Source organism: Mixophyes fleayi, chromosome 7 (assembly GCF_038048845.1).
Source record: "Mixophyes fleayi isolate aMixFle1 chromosome 7, aMixFle1.hap1, whole genome shotgun sequence".
NCBI classification, from domain to species: Eukaryota; Metazoa; Chordata; class Amphibia; order Anura; family Limnodynastidae; genus Mixophyes; species Mixophyes fleayi.
In genome coordinates, this window is record NC_134408.1 from 129,930,318 (window position 1) to 129,953,079 (window position 22,762).

General features: G+C 37.8%; 1 protein-coding gene across 4 annotated transcripts in view; it reads left to right on the forward strand.

The window, feature by feature from the left end:
* GRB14 (growth factor receptor bound protein 14) overlaps positions 1–22,232 on the forward strand; it is a 42,979-nt gene extending 20,747 nt beyond the window's left edge. For 3 of the 4 annotated variants that reach the window (XM_075180741.1, XM_075180740.1, XM_075180742.1), the window contains 8 exons: positions 4,707–4,817; positions 5,003–5,098; positions 6,790–6,867; positions 8,456–8,572; positions 9,136–9,205; positions 12,415–12,502; positions 13,948–14,041; positions 20,849–22,232. In XM_075180741.1, coding sequence (XP_075036842.1) covers positions 4,707–4,817; positions 5,003–5,098; positions 6,790–6,867; positions 8,456–8,572; positions 9,136–9,205; positions 12,415–12,502; positions 13,948–14,041; positions 20,849–20,995 — 801 coding nt within the window. In that variant the 3' untranslated portion in view covers positions 20,996–22,232. Of the gene's footprint in view, positions 1–4,706; positions 4,818–5,002; positions 5,099–5,342; positions 6,160–6,789; positions 6,868–8,455; positions 8,573–9,135; positions 9,206–12,414; positions 12,503–13,947; positions 14,042–20,848 lie in introns of those variants that run through there. The other variant, XM_075180744.1, reaches the window with a different exon arrangement.
* Positions 22,233–22,762: the final 530 nt, after the last annotated feature.

Genomic DNA, 22,762 nt, shown 5'->3' on the forward strand with positions numbered 1-22,762 from the left:
TGCACAAGTCTGTGCCCTGGCAATTTGTGGGAGTCATCACCGGAGCAGTTTTCATTGGCTGAAAAATGAAGACTGGATGCTGCTCCAGTGTTTAAATCCTGGCAGAAAAACCTGAACTTTGCTTCCATTCACACAACTAGTATTTCCCAGACTTTGTACCTCTGTAATGTGGGATATCAGCTACATCAGACACCCAAATGAATACACAGCACTGCACTTTAATCAGGACAAGTAACATTTAAAGGGAAATATACTCTATCTATTAGCATGATTTATATATATAAAAAAGTACAATAATGATGGTATGCCTTCTTTATATATCTCCAATCATGTATACCCAATGGTATATTTATGTATGTAATAGCCATTAATACAATTTCTGTAAACTGCCCTTCTTTTCATATACATTCTTTGTATTCTCCTGCTTTAAATCCTCCAGAGACAGGCAGACAGCCAATCATCTTGTTTTCTGTGCAACCTGGGTTGAAAAACCCGGGTTGCACCATTAATAGTGCAGGCAACCCGGGTCCGACCCGGGAATTACCCCTCGATAAATCCCGGGTTGAAGACCCAGGTTTTTAGACCCGGGATTTTTGACTTGTACAATTCATACTGCACCAAGACCCGGGTCGTTTGAGCTCGCCCCGGGAAAAACCCGGGATTTTGGTGCAGTATGAATGGGGTAATAAAGAGGAATTGTGTATTTGGAGGCACTCCGCGATCTTCTAAATAATAAAATAAAATATCTATTTCTTTATTGATATACCTTAAGAAAAATCCCTCCTAATTAGATAGCGCAATATTAAAACCAAAGTGACTAAAGTGATTTAAAATAGCAAAATGAATTGCTATGCCGCGCTACTTTGTATCAGTATATATAAATACTCAATGTATAATAATCACTCCTATGTTGAACTTATCTAACAACTTGAGATACCACTCCAAATTGAAATGATTTAGATATGTGTGGTACACATATGACTAAATACCATGGTAACCTTGATTGAAACAGTTTATAGGTAGTGAGACTATATGAAGATTAAATAAGGTCTCTGGCAATTATTTATTTATTTGTGCAGTCCATTGTCCCAATAATCCTCTATAGTAACTATATTAGTCAGTAATAGTATCTTAATATAATAAGGACTCCATATAGATCTCAGACATGCCCTTTATACGATCACACCAATCCACATACATGCTTTTATATAAAGCCCAGTAAGGGTTAAGCTACTTGTAATTGGATCACTAGGACTTTATAGAATCTCTGCCTAGCGATTATTTAGTTAGTTATATAATCTAGCAATATCTTGTCCCAGTAATTCAAATTGTATATTTGGTTGATCGATTACTCTGTTATCAATCAGGCACCTAATATATCTTTTAGATTTCCTTCTCAGTTTCAATCATGCCGTTTTTGCGGTCATACATACACACACGCTTGTGCTATTATATAACCCATACAGGGTTGAGTGATATCTCAGATTACTGAATTAAACAGAAATAATGAGGAGTGAATGATCACAGTAGCAGGGTAAACGCCAACGCGCGTTTCACTACATGCTTTTTCAAGGGCCTTGATGATGATGATGATGGTTGCTCTGATTCGCTGATTGTGGACTGCCCTCTGAAGTTGATATGTGCTTTCTTCACTGACCATGCCTATATTATATGATTTTGTGGACATATTTTAGAATTAATTTATTTGCTACTTTCATTCATACACAAGAAGGAAGATTATACTTGCTGTATTATAAAGCGTTTTTTTATCTAAATAAAACCAAATAGCGAATGCAATTTTCGCTATCAAAACAAATGTTAAAAAGGTTTACTTTTGTTTATGACCTGGTGGGATGTGTTTCTGGTATATGCCTGGTGCAGAGAAGGTCGTATATTGAGATATCTCTGACTCAGCCTATGGGCATAAATACGCTACTTTATGTGCAACTTTTTAGAGCTTTATTTTGGACGCATATGCGTCCAAATCAGCATCAGCCCCTCTGTGTGCAGACTGCCATACTCCAATTCAGTGCTGCCTGTCCATAGGTACAGCAGATGTAACCGAGTGTGCAGCAACTGAAATTCATATAATTTTCTTTTAATCTACATTTGTTGTGTCACAATTAGTATAACAAGTACTGAATGTATATTTTTATTAGTTTGCCCATTGTCTAGTGGCTAACTTATCTTATCTTATCACATATGTTACATAAAGTAAAGGTTAGGAACCCATTGCCATTGCACAAGTTGAAAATAGAGGTCCAGACCAGATTGAGTTCTCTGCGCACAGAGAACCTGGACTGCAAGAAGGTGGGTCATGTGACAGGGAAGGATCACATGATCCCTCCACACATGTGCTGTGCAGCTCTGCTCTTCGCAACAGAGCTGTCAGCAGTGAAAGTTTTTAAAATGTAGCTGGCGTACATTAACATGATTGAAAACTTAATTTCGTTTGTTGGTAAATAGCGTTACTGAGCACTCCCCATACACTTTTATGGGGAATGCTCAGTAAAGCGAAGAGAGATGCAAAGAGCTGCAATGCTCTGATAATAAATCTGAATTTTGCGGTTAAAGATTTAAGTGGGAATTTAAGCTTGATAAATAGGCCCCACGTTCTCTGTTTTACTCTTCTCTTCACGCTTCTTTAAACTTTTTTCTCTCTCCTTTCCATACTTTTTCTCTCACATTTTCACTATCCTTGTTCTCCACCCTCTTTTGCCCTCCTCTCCTCCTTTCTAATTTTTGCTCTCATTTTCCCTATTTTTCACTCTTTTTTTCACTCTCACTTTCTCTTTCATTTTCTCTATCTATTTCAAGCTCTCTTTTTCTCTCCTCTATCTTTCTCTGTTACATTCTTTTATTCTCTCCTTTACAAAGTTTCTCTTTACTCTCCTTCTCTCTCTTCTCTTCATTCATACCTGATTCATGTGACCACAGATTATTTATATACTGGTAGCTTCCACGTCTACCATAGATGGAATCAGCGCACTAATCTCGTGTTGTAAACTTTGTTTGTGAGAGTGAAGGTTGAACAGAACTTGTTCACAAACTTTACAAGTACAACTTTAACATTAATACATAATACTACAAGGGAGGTTTTGCCCTATTACCATTTAAACTTGGCAGAAAACAATGCTTATTGCCTGTTTAATAATACATGGAGTCAGGGTTATTTAGCAGTCAGCCAGTTTGTTTTTTTCATGATTGGTTTAAATTTACACATGCACATTATGGTACATTTTAAGTTAACCATTTCATCTAATAATCTGTTTATTTACTTCCACTCAAAGATGTATAAATAGTCTCCCACAAATACATTATAACACACATTATAACGCTAAGCAATGTCTTCTAAAGCAATGATTGTTCCTGCCTCTGTTTCTCTGGGTACATTTATTGGTGTGTGTGTATACATAAATATAGATGGAACATTTCAGATATACAGTGCAACTTGGTATATATTGAGATGCACTGTATTGGTTCTGTGGATGTGCATCTGAGTGTGACATGCCTGAGTGTGCCTGATACACAGAGGCATAACTGGAACTTTGAAAGCTCGAAGAAAAATTTTGAATGGGCCATCAAGGTTTCTAGGGCGCCTCTCTACCCTCATTTACCTTAAAGAGGCCGGTGTCTGTCTCACTTCCTGCGCAGAGAGGAAGGGAGCACACAAAATACCTTCCCCTCTAAGCAGAATTCGTTCCTTATAGTCTTGGCCAGGGGTGGGCTGGCAAATTTTAGCCCAGGGGGCAAGACTCGACTCAGCAGCCTATCAGGAACATTTTAAAGGAAGAAAATGCAGATGACCCAGTGACCCAGCCCAAGGTAGCCCACTGTGGTTCCGGCCCAGGGGGCAGATGGGCCCCTGCCCTCCAGCCCAGCCCAGCCTGCTCCTGGTCTCAGTTGCTAGACAGCTGGGCTCTCATCGACTGAGGACAGTACAGATGGGAACAGGATCTAGAGTAACACAGGTGGCTGCTACACAGGGCCTGGCAGCTGGGGGGCTGAGATGGGGACCCTCTTTTATTGTCCCTATAGCAGCTCCACCCCTGGTGGCCAAGTAGTTATACCTCCGCTGGTATAACATTATGAGAACATAATACCCTGTTTGTCTCAAATAAATGTGTCTACATAGATAGATAGATAGATAGATAGATAGATAGATAGATAGATAGATAAATAGATAGATCATACTTGCTGAATTTCTGAAGACAGCGTCCGGGAGGTGCCTGGAGGAGGTAGGTGTTTCAGGGGCGGGGCTTTGCAAATTGCGCTATTCTATTACTGTGGGGGGTGGGGCCAAATGCAGCTATTCCCCGAGAATCGCGCCATTTTGGCTTTAATTCTGCCAAACTTCCTAGTGAGGTGGTCAGATGCAGGAGGTTGCCATACTCTCCCAGGAGTCCAGGAGACCTACCCGGAATCCGGGAGTCTCCCGGACATTCCAGGGGAGTTGGCAAATATGAGATAGATAGATAGATAGAAAGATCATACTTGCCGAGTTTCTGAAGACAGCGTCCGGGAGCTGCCTGGGGGAGGTGGGTGTTTTTGATAGATAGATAGATAGATAGCTATATTGCTGTTTTCCACCGTTATTCAGCTAAACAAATAAATCATAACTAAATAACTTCTGCTAATAGTAAAGCACATATATTATAATCCCTCAAAATCACTGTACTAATGTGCTTATGTTTCTTTCCATCTAGGACCCCAGACACCTGCAATTTTTCAGTGATTTTAGCCAAAGTAATGTATATATGTTGCTATCTGCAAGGAAAGTATTCGGAGCCCCCACAGACTATGGATTGTGCCTAAAGGTACCTTCTCATATTTGTATGGTTTTCATAAGGACATAGAACTTTACAGCAGATTCATTGTAGCAGAACATGGTGAAGTGTAATCATGTTTTTGGCTATCTAAGTAGGAGAATTTTAGTGGCTTTTATTTCAACAGGTATTGCCTGCCAGACATGCATTAATCACAATGTGCTGTGGCTTTCTAGCCTAACAAGACAGGAGGAACCAAAGAGATGAAACTGTTGTGTGCAGAGAGCGAAGGGAGTAAGATCTGCTGGATGACAGCAATAAGATTGTACAAGGTAACACGTTTTTCTACTACGCTTGTTGTGTATATGTTTTATTTATGCAATATTACAGATAGAGGTTGCAGCAGTAAAGAGCGCCCATAGCGCACCTTAGCTTTGAATAGCTCGTGGCATTTGAGATGACTGTGCATTATGTGCTGTAGTGTGCTGGAATGTGTTCATAGAGTGTTTATTCGCACATTCTTTTTGTGGCTTAGTTCAACTCATTTTGCACTTTTAACTGTGGAACTCTTTCAAGCTAGGTGATTTAATCCTGTACGTGGGCTGGGCCTGTTCCTTGAGTAAGTACAAACGAATAAATCAAATGTATTGTATCCTATCCCTTGCTAGTACAGCTTTTTACAGCTATCAGCAGGTTTGGAAAGAGGATGGGGAGGTAATGCCCATAGAAGGCGCCATATTGTTAGTTCTGATGCCACCTTTAGGGTCCCTGTTGCTTATTACCCACAACCCGACAACCCAACCTAATATTCATGTCCACTTGGGTTCATGTCCACTGTATAATAATGTGCAAACATGTGTGCATGACGAACAGGCTGGCTCAGTGTTATTGGGATGTGTTACCCCTACTTATGTATCTTATATCTTCTAACTCATTCCAGTTCTGTTTGTCTTCACTTCGAATTGTTATTAAACAAGATATGTGCTTTATTGTGCTGCATCTTTTCCTCTATTATGGACCTGATTTATGTTCGGGCGTACGTCCACTTGCGTAGCGCATCTTGGGTGAAATAGCGCTGCACATGGACAATACGCCAATGAACGCAATTGCGCGCAAATCATGTCTGAATGCAAAAGACACTTACGACTGCCTTTGACTTTAGAGTTGCAGCGGTGCAGGGGAAAGGGGGGGCTAACGTAGCCTCGTAAAGTAAGGTCATACCGAGGGCGTTCTGATTCAGATGCTGCAGGTTCAAGTCCTGAGTTTTTCGTTAGTACACTTGGTTCCAGCTGTATCATTTTCACCAACTACGGGGCAGGTGTAAGTGCCAACTGATAGTGATAAGTTTATGCAAGATCGATTATAGAGATGGATTGTATACCCAGTACACATTATTAGCATCTTTATTTATGTATTTAATGTTTACATATATATATATATATATATATATATATATATATATATATATTTATATATATACTGTATATACTGTTTATATATTTTCATCCATATTTTGTATTAATATATATACTGTTAAGAGTTAATTAATAATATAATTTTTTTATGTTTTCTGATTTGACCTTATATCATGCACATACCCTTTTGCATACACTTCAGTCGGTTCTGTGTGTAAACGTTTAGACAGAGTGTACTTACACCAAGGGGTATATATTTACTAAACTGCGGGTTTGAAAAAGTGGAGATGTTGCCTATAACAACCAATCAGATTCTAGCTATCATTTAGTAGAATGTACTTAATAACTGACAACTAGAATCTGATTGGTTGCTATAGGCAACATCTCTACTTTTTTAAACCTGCAGTTTAGTAAATATACCCCTTAGATTCAAGTGGAAATGTATCTTGATAAACGTTTGGATTAGAATATGGTCTGGACTAATCACACCTTGCGTGCTATTTTTTAAAACACGAACGTCTGAACATGAATCAGACCCTATTCAACCTTAGACGTTGTATAAATGATGTATAACATCTTTCTCATATTATATCAATATTAATTTTCAGCATGGAAAACAGATTTATCAAAATTACTTAAGACCTCACCAAAAAAGTGTTCCAAACACTCAAAATTTGTCAGCTATGGTATGTATGTCTTGCTTTTATAATAAATAACTATTATACATAAAATAGTATTTGTTTGCTCATTTGTATCTTCTGAAAGTTTTTAACAACTTTATTATTTGAATATTATTTAAGTATTCTCAATTTCCAAGAGTCATTGATGAGTAGTTTTAAAAACAGGTAAATAGCTGGAAGAAATTTCCTTCATGATATCATCATAGAGATGTATTTTTAATTCAGAATTATTGTACCTTGTTTTTAAACAATGAGGCCATATGTTAAAGTATACCTGATTTAAAAATATTAATAGTGCAGCCTGATTGAAATACTAATTTCAATGTACACATACCATTCTTGGTAAAATCAGGTATTAAACTATTCCCCTTTCCATCTGTGGAAATGTGTCAACTATTATTTAAATTAGTTGTGATTTGATAATTCACAGCTAATCAGGAGACCACACTGAAAGCTGTAATATTACTTTGAATATACAAAGTATCTCAGAAGCACAGTGAGCATTCTCTTGCCAGCACATGGGATAGGATTTATTTAATTAATGCTAAAGCTAGTACCAGGCACCCAAATCCATCAGACCCCCCAACCTAGGAATGCCACCCCTCAGGTGCAGCTCCCTACTCACACTCATGGCTTCAGCCCAGTGGACGGCTACTGCTCCTGCTTGTCAGTGACAGGAACAAATGTTTGATTAGAAGAGACTATCTGGCTGTGACACATGGTAATTGTAACCTATGTTTATCATTGTTTTAAAGGATGTTTGAGCATTGCATTGTTCTATTTATAAATGTGAAAGTAATAAATTGGCAGCATATACTGACTAAAGCTGGGTACACACTACAGAATTTTCCACCAGCTTTTTATACCGATTGATTTTACATGCGATCGATGGTCCGATCGCTCAGTCCATGGACTGCATATACACTAGCCTTGTTTAGGACGATAAAGGGAAGAACGGACGTCCCTATAGCGACTTTTTACAGCCATGTTGTCGTGAGCAATGACTGTAATTTCATACTCACTGTTGTGGATCGGTTGGAAACTTATACACACTACACAATGGAATCGAGATTGGAACGAAAATATTTAACGGTACGACCAACCAAATGAGGCGACAATCGTCCACTTGGGGCAGACTTTCGACCATCGTGTAACTGTACACACTGACCCGACTTTTGAATGAGCGGTCGTATGTCGGCTGATTGAGCCGATTATTGGATGAAAACTGTGTATTGTGTACCCAGCTTTAGTCTTAGAGTAGGTACACACTGGAGAATTTTCTAACCAATCTGGACTCTATAATGATTATACCTACGACTGAAGGCCAAAAGAAGGCCAAAGGAATGCGATTCGTCAAGCCCCCCCTCTCCCTCCCGCATGCCCACCTCCCCCGGGATCTCTCTGAAGCCAACGAGGAAAAGTTGGCAAGTATGGTGTGAATAGCTATGATAAAAACCTGACAATAACCTGGGGAGTAGCTAGGAGCCAGAGGTGAAGCCTAGGAGTGCCACATGTTGCCCATCACTGCCTTAGCATTGAAAAAGGATGCTGCTTCTGTAAGTTATGTTGATAACATATTTTTCTGTATTTGCAGAGGAGCATATCAGAAAACTCACTAGTGGCAATGGATTTCTCAGGCCATAAAAGCAGAGTTATTGAGAATCCAACAGAAGTGTTGTCTGTTGCTCTACAAGAAGGATTGTTATGGCGGGTGTGTATGATATCTACATTGCTCGGGTATTGTATGACATTGTCTGTACTACGATCAGCTTTAAGGCTAGAGATGGACCAATCTCTCACAGTTTAGTTTGCTTTTATTTGCCTTATTGGTAAAAGTTATGTGTCTTGCAAATTTATTGGCAAATCTACATCAAGAAAAGTTGTTTACAAAAAAAAATCCTTTGATTTTATATCCACTGCAGCCAATTTTATATTATAAACCGCCAAAACATGCAAGTTTTGGTATTTACAACTAATGTATACATAGCGTCACATTAATAACACATTGATAAACACCTGGGGCTAAATGTATTAAACAGCGCTTTTTGCAACTCACCGATATTTAGCGAGCTTTACAGCTAAATTTAAAGCGGCAATGCATTTAAAGGCAAATATTACCTTTAAACGCATTGCCGTTTTAGATTTAGATTACAATTTAGCGAATATGGGCGAGTTGCAAAAAGCGCTGTTTGATACATTTATCCCCTGGACTAAAGTATATAGTATTTACATTTTATATGACCATATTTTGTTTGTTTGTCCTTTTTTAAACAGAGGAAAAGCTGTGGACGTATCAGTTCCCATAGCATCCCCACAACTTCTCAGAATTCAACAATGAACTTTGGTATGTTTAAACTAGAATCCTGAATTAAAACTTTTACAGAATTTTTTGTTAGTACTAAGTTATACATATTCATGATTGGGATAATGCAAAGCCCTACTGTAGCATTGTAATTTCAATATAGTCACTGAAGAGTTCTGTGATTGCATATTTATGTATATGTATGTATATATATATATATATATATTGTAACAAAAGAAGGCATTTAGCTGGCAATATACAGAGAAAGCAGGGAAGTAGAGTCAAACATTTGTCCAGTAATGCACCTAGAGTGAAGACTTATGTATGAAAAGCAATAGTTTAAATTTGGTTAAACTTACATGATCTGAAATCATTCCTCTCAGCAAACAGACAGGGCGTGTCTGGTTGTGCAAACAGAGCCAGTGATGGGTGTTTTCTTTTAAAGGGAAGGTGGGTGTGTCACCTGTCCATCAAGCTAAGGCTGGGGGAGGAGCACCATGTATAAAAGCTTGTTTGTTTCATTTGTTCAGAGAGACCAACGCTGGGATAGCTGGCTGGTCCTGAGAGAGAGCTGGTCTATGTATAGCTAGCGTTTAGGGTCTACATGATTGCTGGGCAAGTATACGGTGTCAAAATATTTACCATCCTGACAATAAAGCACCATAAAAAGGAAGAAGTTGTTCGCATGTGCTTCTGCAGTAGCGGGCTCTTGCCACAATATATATATATATATATATATATATATATATATATATATACATACAGACAGTGGTGCATTATTCCTTATAATACACATATTTCCCTAATGGCCCTGAAGTGATGACTCAATCTAAGCAATGACATCAGAATGACATCGTATCACCTCTCTGTTGATGTAGGTCCATGGGGGGCAAAACTTGCAATATTAACAATTTTACTCTAGAATTACTTGAAATTATTAATTTTTATAATTCAAAGTGAGACTAGTTTTAACCTTTTTACAACCTCAGATGTCCAGATCCCAGATTACATATCAGACACATAAATTATATCTAATTAATAATGACTTTGTGAAATAGGAGCATACTGCAATCTATTCTACTCCTTAATACAGAAAGTCAACGTAATGATACTGTACTATAGACACCTGTACTGTTTATAGATAACCCACAAATACAATATATGACAGATTAACCTTTACTCACAATATATATTTAAGAGTGTAAAGACAGCACATGTAAAGTTTTACACACAATACACATAGGAGGATACAATGCAATAACAATGAACCACTCACACTTCCAGTTCCACACTCTACCTTGTATGTTGCTGCTCTGATTTTGTTTTTTACATGTTTGCTGATCTTTATCTTGCTATCCTTTTAAGTTGCTTTTCTTAGTGTGCTTTTCCTATTCTCTTTGTGTATGCTTTACTTTCTCTCTTTGTGCCCTTTACAGTATCTTCAGTGCTCGGTTATGACCAGAGGCCTTTCTGTGTAGAGTTTGTATATTCTCCCTGTGTTTGGGTTTTCTCTGAGAGCTCTGTGCTTCTCCCACAGTGCAGAAGTGGTTTTAGGCAAAATACCACCCTATTTAATTTGCTTCTCATAAAATGGACCCTAGTGTGGGTCGGAAAAATTTAGATTGTAAGCTCCTTTGCTGCAGGGAATGATGTGAATGATTACATAGTCTCGGTACAGGATTGCATAATAGGATCAGAGCTATATAAATAAAGGTTAATAATTGGCATAATAATAATAATAATAATAATAATAGCAAATAGAAGACTATGTCGAATGGAAACATAGTACAAGGAAAATGTGTACAGTAATTTTAGTTAACATGTTTCCATTGTTATATTTTTCTACATCTATATGCCCATAAGAGCAACGTATTGACTCCCATGATGGTGCCTCTCATGTGAAGACAGTGTTAGTGACCCTAGCGAACCTTTACTGTATAATATGTGTATTCATCTTTGCTAAGGAAATTGCATGTCTCTGTATGAAATTTACATTTAAAAGCAAAGTAGGAGGCTAAAGACTATGTCACCAAATTGTACTCTATTGTTACGTAAATTGAATAAGATATTTGAAAGCATTATTCATAATAAAAGTAATAAACTCTGAAACAATTTCACAAGCTGCATTCTTAGGTCAAATCAAAATATAAGATAAGATAAATTCTTTTTTAGATAGTATACAATGCATCAGGTTCAGCATGACCAATCATCCTACAGAGATTTACTTAAGTATACCTTTTGTATATGGAATATATATGTTATACGCAGTTTATTTTATTTCTCTGTGCAAGCTATGAGCAAGTTTACAGGATTATTTGTGTCTCACCTTTGCCTTCTATCTTATATTTCTGGTTCTTCTTATTTGCTCACACTCACACTGAGACCCTACTTACAATCGTTTAAGGCCACACTCACCAGATATTTAATTGTGAGAGGATTGTCACAAGTGAATAAAATTAACAGGGGAGTTTTGAGAATAGGTGTATTACAGGACAAATACTAAAACAATTGCTCTCTAATACATGGTAAAGTCTCCAGGGGTAGAGCTAGTAATCCTTTTACAGAAGCTAAGTAAAATCCTGCAACATGATTATTATACATTAAACTACATTATTTCTTTTAGTCAAGCACACAGAAGAAATAAAAAAAAGTGTAAGTGTACTTTTATATGTAAAGGTACATTGACAGTAAAAAATAAGATCAAATTGTAAATTATAAAAAATAATCAATGTTAATGTATATTTCCATGGACAAACCAAGGCAAAAGGTAATTGTAAATCAATTGTTATAATATGAGTTGAGTTACTGTGTTCTTAGGACTGTGCAGAAAAGTATAATAGCGAAAAAGACTATTTGGGCATTATAAACATTATAAACAGATGTACCATGCTATAAAATAAAAAGTTTATTCCTGAAATTATGATAGAAAACATACTCTGGGACTGAAATGTACCCATACTTGTTAAAATAAAGATATACTGTAGCTATAGCAATTAGTTAAAAAAATATACATAAAGTATATTTAGTAACATGGTACAAATTAGGTAGCCAATCAGATATAATGACAATGAAAGGTAAGATCTGATTGGCTGCTATGGGTTATATCACATATGGCATAAAGTATTTTCATTTAGTCATTAAATACGCTTTACAAAAAAAGTTGGCTATTGTTCTAGTGATTCTAGTGTTCTAGCAGATAAAATATATTTTCCTGTCTATTAATAAGCAGTTATTCATTATTATATGTTTAGCTATCCATTTGTCACAACCCTGGTTCCACCACAAAATATCAAGAGATGAAGCTCAGAAACTGATACTTCAACAAGGACTTGTAAACGGGTAAGTTTATTTTCCTTTGCTGTTGTTACGTTACATTTAATTCATTGTATTATTTATTATTTAGGACCCATTTCATATTTTTATACCAATATATTTGAAAGTGTTTTTAAAATACACATAAATCTCCCAGAAATAGACATTTTTTGTTAAACGTTCATTGGTGGATAATACAGTACACTTTACAGTCTGAGTTAATGTTTTTATATCTGGATCAGAGAGACATTTTGAAGTTCAGTTCTTATGCAGACCAAGTCAGCTGGTGTACTACACAAACTTGACAGCTTGGACCTATAGAGATGAATCAATACTCAAGTCATTGAAGTTTCTTTGAAAGCATAATCATACTTTTCAGCATTATATCTTTCTTCTTCTAAGCCAGAGAGAGTTCTATTTATAAATCCCATCTGATTTTCTGAAAGCTTTCTAAATGCTGTATAGCACTATTCAATTCCAGCCTTATAGGTCGACCAGACCATAAAAAAATGGTCAAGTACAAAAAACATGCACATATGACATTATACGTCTTTGTACTAGAGATGAGTGAAATGCTCAAAACTGTTCGGCAGAATATTGACCTCATTCTGCATTTGGTAGCGAAATATTTTGCCAGGAAAATTTTGGCTTTAAGCCTTCAAAGTCCTTCCCTAACCAAACCACAAGCAGAATTAATGGACTGTTGCAGTCCCAGCTCTAGTCATAGACTAGAAAATCTGCAAAATGTGAATCCGGTGTGGAATGGCATGCCGTGTAATGGCGAAGCTACAGCAGAACGCAATACCGGAACTTTACCCCTTAGAAGAGGCCTGTTCCTCCACAAAATTACATTTTCACTCATTTACCTTTTACCCTTATTAGTAAAGTGTACCTGCAACATTTTCTAATTCAATAGTATACACGCAACTATTTTGCTAGCTATTTCTAGTAATCATTGATATTTTTTATTAATTTTTCATTTTTAGATTTTTTTTGTTGGCATTTTGTGTATAGATACATGTGGACCTTGCATCTTTGTGAGTAGTGTTGTCATTAATTATTTGCAGCCTAGGGATGTCACTTCTTTTGAAATAGAACACATTTGGAGAGTGGGAATGTCATTTCTTTTACTTAATTAATTTTGAAAGTGTTCCATGACGGAATGTAAAGGATATTATAAGCCACCACGGAGTTATGTGATCTTGATTAAATCACTTGGCCGTTGACCTTGTGTTTTTGTACCGTCACTTAGTAATTTCTAATATCCTTATATTTTGCATTGGGGAGTGCATTATTCCCATTATTAAAAAAAAATAAGAAAATATTGCACTTTCAAAATACCAAATGGAAGTTTTAATCTAAAAATAGTGATGCTAAATTACAGAACCATGTTTTGTATCCATTAGTCTTTGTTCATTTGTAAGATTATTTTGTGCTTAACATGCTTTTTATCTGTATTTGTTTTATTCTAGAGTATTTTTGGTCCGGGACAGCCAAAGTACTCCCAAATCATTTGTACTTTCTATGTGTTACGGACAGAGGATAAAGCATTTTCAGATTGCTCCAGTAAGTAATGTGTATCATATTTGCCAGTTTATTGTTTATAAATATATGGAGTGTGGCATTTCAATGCATCATCCGCCAAACCATTTCATTGACATATTGGGGCTTATTTGCTAATAATTTGCATAAGTGCAAATGTTTAGTAACTTATAGCAAGCAGTATGTCCGGATTATGGACAGAGGTTGGGATAGGAACAGTGGCAGACAAAGGTGTTTGACTGCAGCTCAGCCTCTTTAAACTGGTTACATTGGTTGCCTTGCCATTTCTCTGACTCAGATGATGTACATTTCCTGATCAGCGCTATGATGGCTGGACTGATACGCTGTTGGGATTGGTTACTGGTGGGTTTAGCAGGCTTTCCGCATCATTCACTCGCTGTTTGTAAAAGCATTAGCTTGCCTAGCCGTTCATGTTCCATATTGTTTTGACGTCTGCTTGTTATAGACCCTGCTTGTTTTTGACTATTGTTACCTACCACCAGCCTTGACCTCTGCTTGTCATCATTTATCCTTGTCTGTTGTCCTCCCTATCCTTTGTTTGTGACCACAATTGTTGTTGGCCGCCTGTGCTCATTTTGTTTTTGTTTGTTTTACCAGGTACTAGGTAGGACCTGTAGTCCCAGACACTGAACTAATATTTTTCACTTATTACCCCCAACTCCCACCAGCCATGGGGCTATTCAGCACTGGGCTTTGAGATTGCCCATATTTTTTGCAGGCCTTATTTGCCTACGTAACACAGCCCTGTGCTGACTATGCTTGGGCTGGCTCACATTATAACCCATGCTCTGGGTCTCCCTGTTATAGTGTGACCAGCCTAACCTGGACTAGCCTAGTGCTGGATACCCAGATGGGGGTAAGCTGACTAGACTATAAGCACTGGTACTCATTATTCATTTAACGGAGGGAGGCACACTGTCATTTACATTTTGATTGTAAGCTCTTTTGGGCTGGGCCATCTTTACCTTCAATTTCATGTCATTATCTGTTGTTTATTTGTATGATGATCCCCTTAATGTACAGCAGTTTGTGATATATTGGTGATTTATAAATAACAGATAATAATAATAATAATAATAATAATAATAATAATAATAATCAGTTATGCTGATTTAAACAATTACGTTATAGTATCCAAATGTGAAAGTGTAATTCAGAAAAGGCACGACTCAATAACATCCCGACATGCTGGGTGTTATTAACACTTCCTATATCTGTAGTCATGTAAATAAAACCCTATTCAATTTTGGATAGATTAAAGTAAAAAACAATATTTAATTAATAATTTTGGAATTTAATGACTTTACTGTTTGCAATAAGTTATAATATTTTTTATCTATCTATCTATCTATCTATCTATCTATCTATCTATCTATCTATCGACTTGTAGTTTCACAACTGCAATGGGCTGACTAGGCTACAGCTTAGGTTTCAAGATTTTTTTTTGGGGGTGCAAAATTATGACATGGAGTTGTATAAACTGAAATTAATTTTAAAACATAAGAATAGTTGTTAGTTGTTATCCAAAGTAAAAATAAACCAGGAAAGAAACATTTAGACTCATCCAAACATTGAGACTCATCTTCCTCTCACGCCGCTCCTCCTCTGCCTCCCCTCTCTGTCTTTCCTTACACTGGCTCCCCTTTCCCTACAGAATCTTTTTCAAACTCCTCACCACCACTTACAAGGCTCTCTCTCAGTCTACTGCCCCTTACATCTCTAACCTACTCTCCATTCACACTCCCGCCCGCTCCCTGCGCTCAGCCAATGATCGCCGCCTCTCCTCCACTCTGATCACCTCTTCCCACTCTAGAATCCAAGACTTCTCCCGTGCTGCCCCCCTTCACTGGAACGACCTCCCTTGCTCCATTCGTCTCTCACCCAATCTGTGCTCCTCCAAGCGGGCTCTTAAAACTCACCTGTTCCTTAAGGCCTACCAACCATCCACTTAACCTCTCACCTCTTCTGGTTCTCCCCTGCCCCCTTTCTCTCTCCCCGTTGCTTCACTGGCTCCCTTATGTACCTGATTCTGTTTACCCTCCCTTAGGATGTAAGCTAGTATGAGCAGGGCCCATCTTCCCTCCTGTCTCCATACCTGTTCTTCCACTCCATCTCTACTGTATCTGCCTGCCTGGAGTTTCTGAAGTACTGGTACTTTGTGTTTATTGTTCTGTACTGTCTTACCCTGTATAGTCTACTGTTTGTACCATGTACGGCGCTGCGGAAACCTTGTGGCGCCTTACAAATAAACGATAATAATAATAATAATAATAATTTAGTAAAGTTTTAATCTTTGCGTATTCTCATGGTAAAAGCTAAAGACAATGAGTCATCCTCAAGCGGACGCTTGAGGATAAGCGAGTAGGACAGACAAGTATAGAGACAGGTGCAGACATGATAGCCCCCTCCCCCTTCACATCTTCACCCTCAGTAGTGCTATTTCAAGCCTCCGTTCTGCTTTACAGGTATTATTTTAGTGAAAATTAAATGAATGACGCAGATTGCTGTGACCCTTTTACAAAGACAAGTGGGGATGATTTTGGAAAATACTCAACAGTAAACATTGGTGGGGGTGGGGGGGGGGTTATGCAAGCCAGATTTTAAATTATAAGCAAATTTGTTTTTACCTTTAGCCTCACCTATAAGGTGAAGGGGTGCTATGAACGTATTAGCCTAGGGCGGCCGGAATCTTTAATCAGGCCCTACCCCCAGAGGCTTAAGGGGGAGTGCTATGTGCCCTGTGACATGCGAGTAAGGGCGCGGGGGGGGTGATGCTTTTGTGAGGTCGCAAAGGAATGAGCTGCAGTGGAATGAACTGCAGGGGAGGGCTGGCAAATTTTAACCCGGGGAGCAAGACTCAACTCGGCAGCCTATTTTAAAGGAAAAAAATGCAGGTGGCCCAGTGACCCAGCCTAAGATCGCCTACTATGAGCCCGACCTGGGGGGCAGTTGCCCCCCAGCCCAGCCTGCCCCTGAATGGAGGGTAGCAGCAGAGCCCACATGAGAATTACATGGGTGCTTACTCAGAGAGCCAATCAGAGATAACCCCTGTTTGGCATTTCCCTAGGGGGAGTTGTGATGAAGCCAAGAGGGAGTCATAGAGTGGAAACATGTAAACAGTGAGTGTGGAGGTCACAGTGTAGAAGAGGCAACAAGTGAGAGAGATGCCCCTCCACCAAAAGAGGTTCTATAGCCGGTGAGAAGACCGGGTGACTACTAATTGGACAACTTGTAGCCTAAGACCAATTCATTTTATCACTGGTAGCTGTACAGTGCCATACTTACTGTATCTACAAGACATCTGCCTGCATGTGCAGAGACACATGTTATCTGATTCCACCCACAGGATCCTTATGTGAGAGAGATAATGACTATTAGTGGGCGGTCTATCCAAGGGTACTAAGGAGCTGAGGATAACACCCTACTACCATCCCCAGGGAAACGGGATTACAAGATGGTGGCAACAGATGCTCTGTAGAGCAGTGCAAGGAGCAATTGCAAGTGTTACCGGCTCAGCAGCAGAGGGAAAAGATGATTACAGTCAAACCAGCCAAAGCAAAGCCTTTGAAGTATTAATTCTAGCCACTTTGGGATGACTATTCCCAACAAAGGATCTATCATCTTCATTGGGGCCCAACTGGGGGAGGAACAGATTAAGAACAAGCGGTTAAGAGGATTTCATAGAAAGTCTAAAAAAGTAATTTATTAAAAACAAATGCCCTTGAATGGCCTCAGTAGTGCAGCCAGCATGAAATCTAGTTGTAGAAAAATGTACTAGTAAATACCTATGTCTGGTTGGCACAAAAAAATACAGCAGAAAGTGGAGTGAGAGCTTCTTATAACAGAAATTATTTATTTTTCCATAACTATTCTTTAACAACCAGTATAATTCCACAGTGGAAGGTTATGCCCCTTATCTATTTCTAACCCACCTCACTTCCCTAATCATAATCATAATTATAATAATAATAATAATAATAATAATAATAATAATATAATATAATAATAGCAATGGTTACGCTATTTGGGAGAATTTGAAAAAACACAAAACTTCTTTTTGAATAAGATAATAAAATATGTGATTTATAATTGGTAATATAAACCAATATGGAGCTTATTAACCACTGACATATGCACAAAAATATAAATAATAAACTATTACTAACAAATAATGTATGTGCTGTAATATTATTTAAAGTGATTGCTTAAAAAGTTTTTAACCCACTTGTGTCTTTTGGTTTTTCTTTCTATTGTCCACTTTTCCCACAAAGAGACAGGAAATATTTGGAGTTCAATTTCCTACTTAGGTGTCTTGCCAGGCAGAATACCTGAGAGATCTAATTAGTCTCATCTCAAACTCAAACAGATTCTAGCTACCATTTTCTAGAATGTACTAAATAAATGATAGCTAAATTCTGATAGGTTGCTATGGGCAACCCATAGTGACCAATCAGATTCTAACTATCATTGTCTAGAATGTACAAGATAAATGATAGCTAAAATCTGATTGGTTGCTATGAGCAACATTTCCTTTTTAGAAAGTTTGATAAATTTGCCCCCTAATATTTAAAAATTCAAAAAGGTTATTCACTGCCAAAATCTGGTATGGCCTAGTTCATACACATTTTTAGCCACTGATCTTATCGGCTTGCAATTTCATGCCTTTTTTATAAAAAGACTGCTTTATTAAGTCGTGCAAACCGAACGTAATGTGCTTTTTTTTAAAAAAAACGCACTTAATTCCGTCATGCGTCCGTCCGTATTATGCTACAAACATGTCTAGAGAAATGTCTCTTGTTGCATACAGGTGTAGGTTCGCTCTACATATACACACTTGCTGTATTGACATAGACACAACACACTGCAGGTGTCAGGCGCTGGCCCTGTATCTCCTCTGTGGTGTCGGGACGGCCACCTGTCACATCCTGGCTGGCAACATAGACAGGGTTCCCCCGGGCAGTTGGGTGCATACCTAAAGAAAGCACTTCCTGTTGCTAGGGACGCTTCTCTCTGCACCTGTCGGCAGTCAGTGTCATCACTGACCGCCCAAACCTCCCCCAGCCTATCAGGAGTTCCCAGCCTCTATATAAACCTGACTCTGGCTCCATTAATGTTCCAGAGTATCAGGTCTTATCCTGCCTCCAGTGTTCCTGTATAATTGTCTTGCGCTTGTACTCCCTGTATCCTGCATTCTTGTTCCCTTTGGCATTTTGCCACTGCTTGTTTTCTGACTACTTGTTTTGGCTATGTTTTGGCTCACCTGGTGTGACCCTAGGCTTTTCCTGACCATTCTCTAGATTCCCCTTTGTACCTCCTGTCTCGATTGGCTTGACCCAAACTGTCCAATCATTTTTCCCATCACCACCACTACTTCGATGGTAACTGTCTCGGAGAACAGCGACCTACGCATCTCTTTCAGCCAAGCCCAAACCTCCTTGCGGAAATCCCTGGTGAATACCAGGGGTGCGTTGGACTCCGCACCTGCTTGTGCAGTTGCGTTAATACCAGCAAGTAGCTCCATTCAGCACACAGTCCTGACAGCAGGATATGTACAATACATAAGTGCAATATAAAGTCCCGGCAGACCACACAGAAAAAAAGAATTAAACTATTGCTACGCGTTAATAATATTATAGTCATTAAGAAAAAGACATTGAAAAAAAATATATATTTTTTTTTTTCTCACCAAATACATTTATCGAGATGTTTTCCTCAATGCGTACTGTATAAAAAATTACTTTTTACAGTTGGTGTGGCACACATACCTTAGAGATGCCCACACCTTGAATCGGACGCTACTGTGTGCAATCAACCTTAGCACCCTCTTACCGTACATTAACTATGTACATACTACCTTCTCTGACCCATTCCGTTCATGAATTCAGTTGTTGTTTGTGTCATTTACATGCAAACATGAATTAAGCAATTCTTTGGCGTATGTTTCAGTTTTGCGCATGCGCAGAGTAAAAATATGCAAATTGCGCCATGTAAATCGACTTACATTACTTAATGAATCAGGCCCAAAGTGCGCCAAATAATGCTTTGTAAATACTTTCATTTATTTATGGATTTTTTTATTTTTTTGGGATGTATATTAAGCAACACTTTTTTAACTGCATATCTATGTTAATTCTATTTGGCAAGCAATACTTCATTCATTTAATTTTATATTGCCTTATGGTTGAAAAACAACATTTAACTTTGTAAGCGTCTTTACATCTCTAAGGGGTAGATTCAAATGTAAAAAACAATACACATGAGGTGCCTCCGGAACGGCCGCCAGGCACCTCGTACAGATTTTTTTTTACAGAAATCACCCTCATTTTTGCTTGCGCCCCATAGAAGTGCGAGCAAAAATGAGCGTTCATTTTTACCGTAGTAATGGTAAAAACGCGCCTGCAATGTTCTGAGGAACATCGCTGCCAACTGAATCTGCCTCTAAGGGTTAGTTCTTTTGCAGAGCTCTGCAATAATAAAATATAGTAAAAAACAAACAATAGTTGGGCTACCTATCGAGTTCTATTGTAGTGATTATGGACCGGAGAAAGATGTTAAAGTTCTCACTAATGCCTTTCCAGTCTCACAATACATGTTGGTTGAGTTTTCTAGCACACAAGTAGATATGCTAGAAACAATTTAAATATAGTCTTACTCTCCACCAGAAGACAACTTTGTAACAATACTTTGAAGTAATTTTATTGGCAATTGGGCTTATCAATTAAAGTATGTTTTTTAAGGCAAGGCTTACTGTACTTATGTGCATATATCTTTAGTAAATTAACTTTTCTATTTTTCCCACCTGTCTAACAGATGGAAGATGGAGGAGAACTGTTTTATACGTTAGATGAAGGACACACAAGATTTACAGATCTCACACAGCTTGTAGAGTTTCATCAGCTGAACAAAGGAATACTGCCTTGTACACTCAAACACTACTGTACCCGTGTTACTGTCTAACATTATTAGATAGGTTGTGATGAAATACTGTAAATGATGCTGGAGGAATCTTTTTATTGAGACAATATTGTTGTATATACACATTGTCAAAAATTCTAGTCTTTTTGTGAGTATATTGAAGACAATTTTCGTTAAAAAGTCTCAGTTAAAAAAAATGTTGCAAATTGCTGTCATAAAAAACTGTAATTTATAACACGGTGACATAAGTGGGGGTGGATTTAAAGGGTTTTTCCACCTTGTGGTTTGAAGCCTAGTTATTGATCTGACAGATTTCCTCTATCTGGGCCTGATTCATTAAGGATCTTAACTTAAGAAACTTCTTATTTAAGTTTCTTGGACAAAACCACGTTACAATGCAAGGGGTGCAAATTAGTATTCTGTTTTGCACATAAGTTAAATACTGACTGTTTTTTCATGTAGCACACAAATACTTGATAGCTTATTTGTACACTGAAATTTACAATTGATATTTGTGTGTTACATGAAAAAACAGTCAGTATTTAACTTATGTGAAAAACAGAATACTAATTTGCACCCCTTGCATTGTAACATGGTTTTGTCCAGGAGACTTGAATAAGAAGTTTCTCAAGTTAAGATCCTTAATGAATCAGGCCCAGAGTCTGAGTGGATGGCAAATGATTGGCTAACCTCAGCCAATGCCCAATCACATGCCACCTGTTTTTTTTAAATAGGAAAGTAATGCTCACATATTTCCTATATCTTAATCACTGTAAAATACAGTGTTTGGGCATTTTGCCCTAAAGGTGTGAAGGTGGAATATCCCAGTGGCTCTCCATACTTATAGGGCCTGAGATATTAAGGAAAGTAAGCTTAAAAAAAAGGAGTAAGTTTTCTCCTGGACAAAACCAAATTACAATGCAAGGGGTGCAAATTAGTTTATTATTTGGCACATACGTTAAATATTGGCTGGTTTTTCATGTAGCACACAAATACTTGATAACTTTATACGTACTCTGAAATTTAAAGTTGATCTAGGACATGCCCTACCCCAACTATTAGTCTGCCATCATATTTTAAATTTACCTCCCCCTTTAATACAACATGGTTTTGCCAAGGTGCAAAGTTACTCCTTTTTTTTTGCTTTACTTGCCTTAATGAATCAGGTCCATAGTGTTCAATATTTAGCTATAATAAGCAGTAAGACTTGCACTGTACATAATAGAAATTTGTTCCACTTGCAAAAGGTTATAAAAATAAAGTTTGATTCAATGTTGAAGCAGTCAAACCTTTATCTGGGTGTTCCGGTGATCTTAAGTTGAACTCCACAGACAACGCTCCATTATCTGTCATGGGATAATGTTTTATCAGAGTTGTGGTTAGTAATTTTGCTGCCTGGGGTAACAGCTGAAATGACAGTTTTCTCCTTATTCTCACACACTACCATCAATATTTATATACAGAGTGTTTGCTATAAAGGACAAATATTAGACATACCAATAATGTGGAAACTATTCATTTACCTTTTTGACAGCAAGAAAATGATCTTTTCGACAACTTTCTGCCTCTCAGAACCTGATATTGGTGCCTCTGTTGGCTCTTTGTGAGGTCATGCATACACAGTGAAGTGTTTACCATCAATGATTTCTCCAAAACTACTGCATGTAAACTTTCCATGCTTATGTTTACAGTCCCTTTGGCCTTTTAATTAGTTTAATATTGTGCACGCTAAAGTTTTAGTAAATAGAGGCAAAAGATTGCACTTTAACACCAACTATATTATATCACATTTCCCCTTCCATTAGCAGG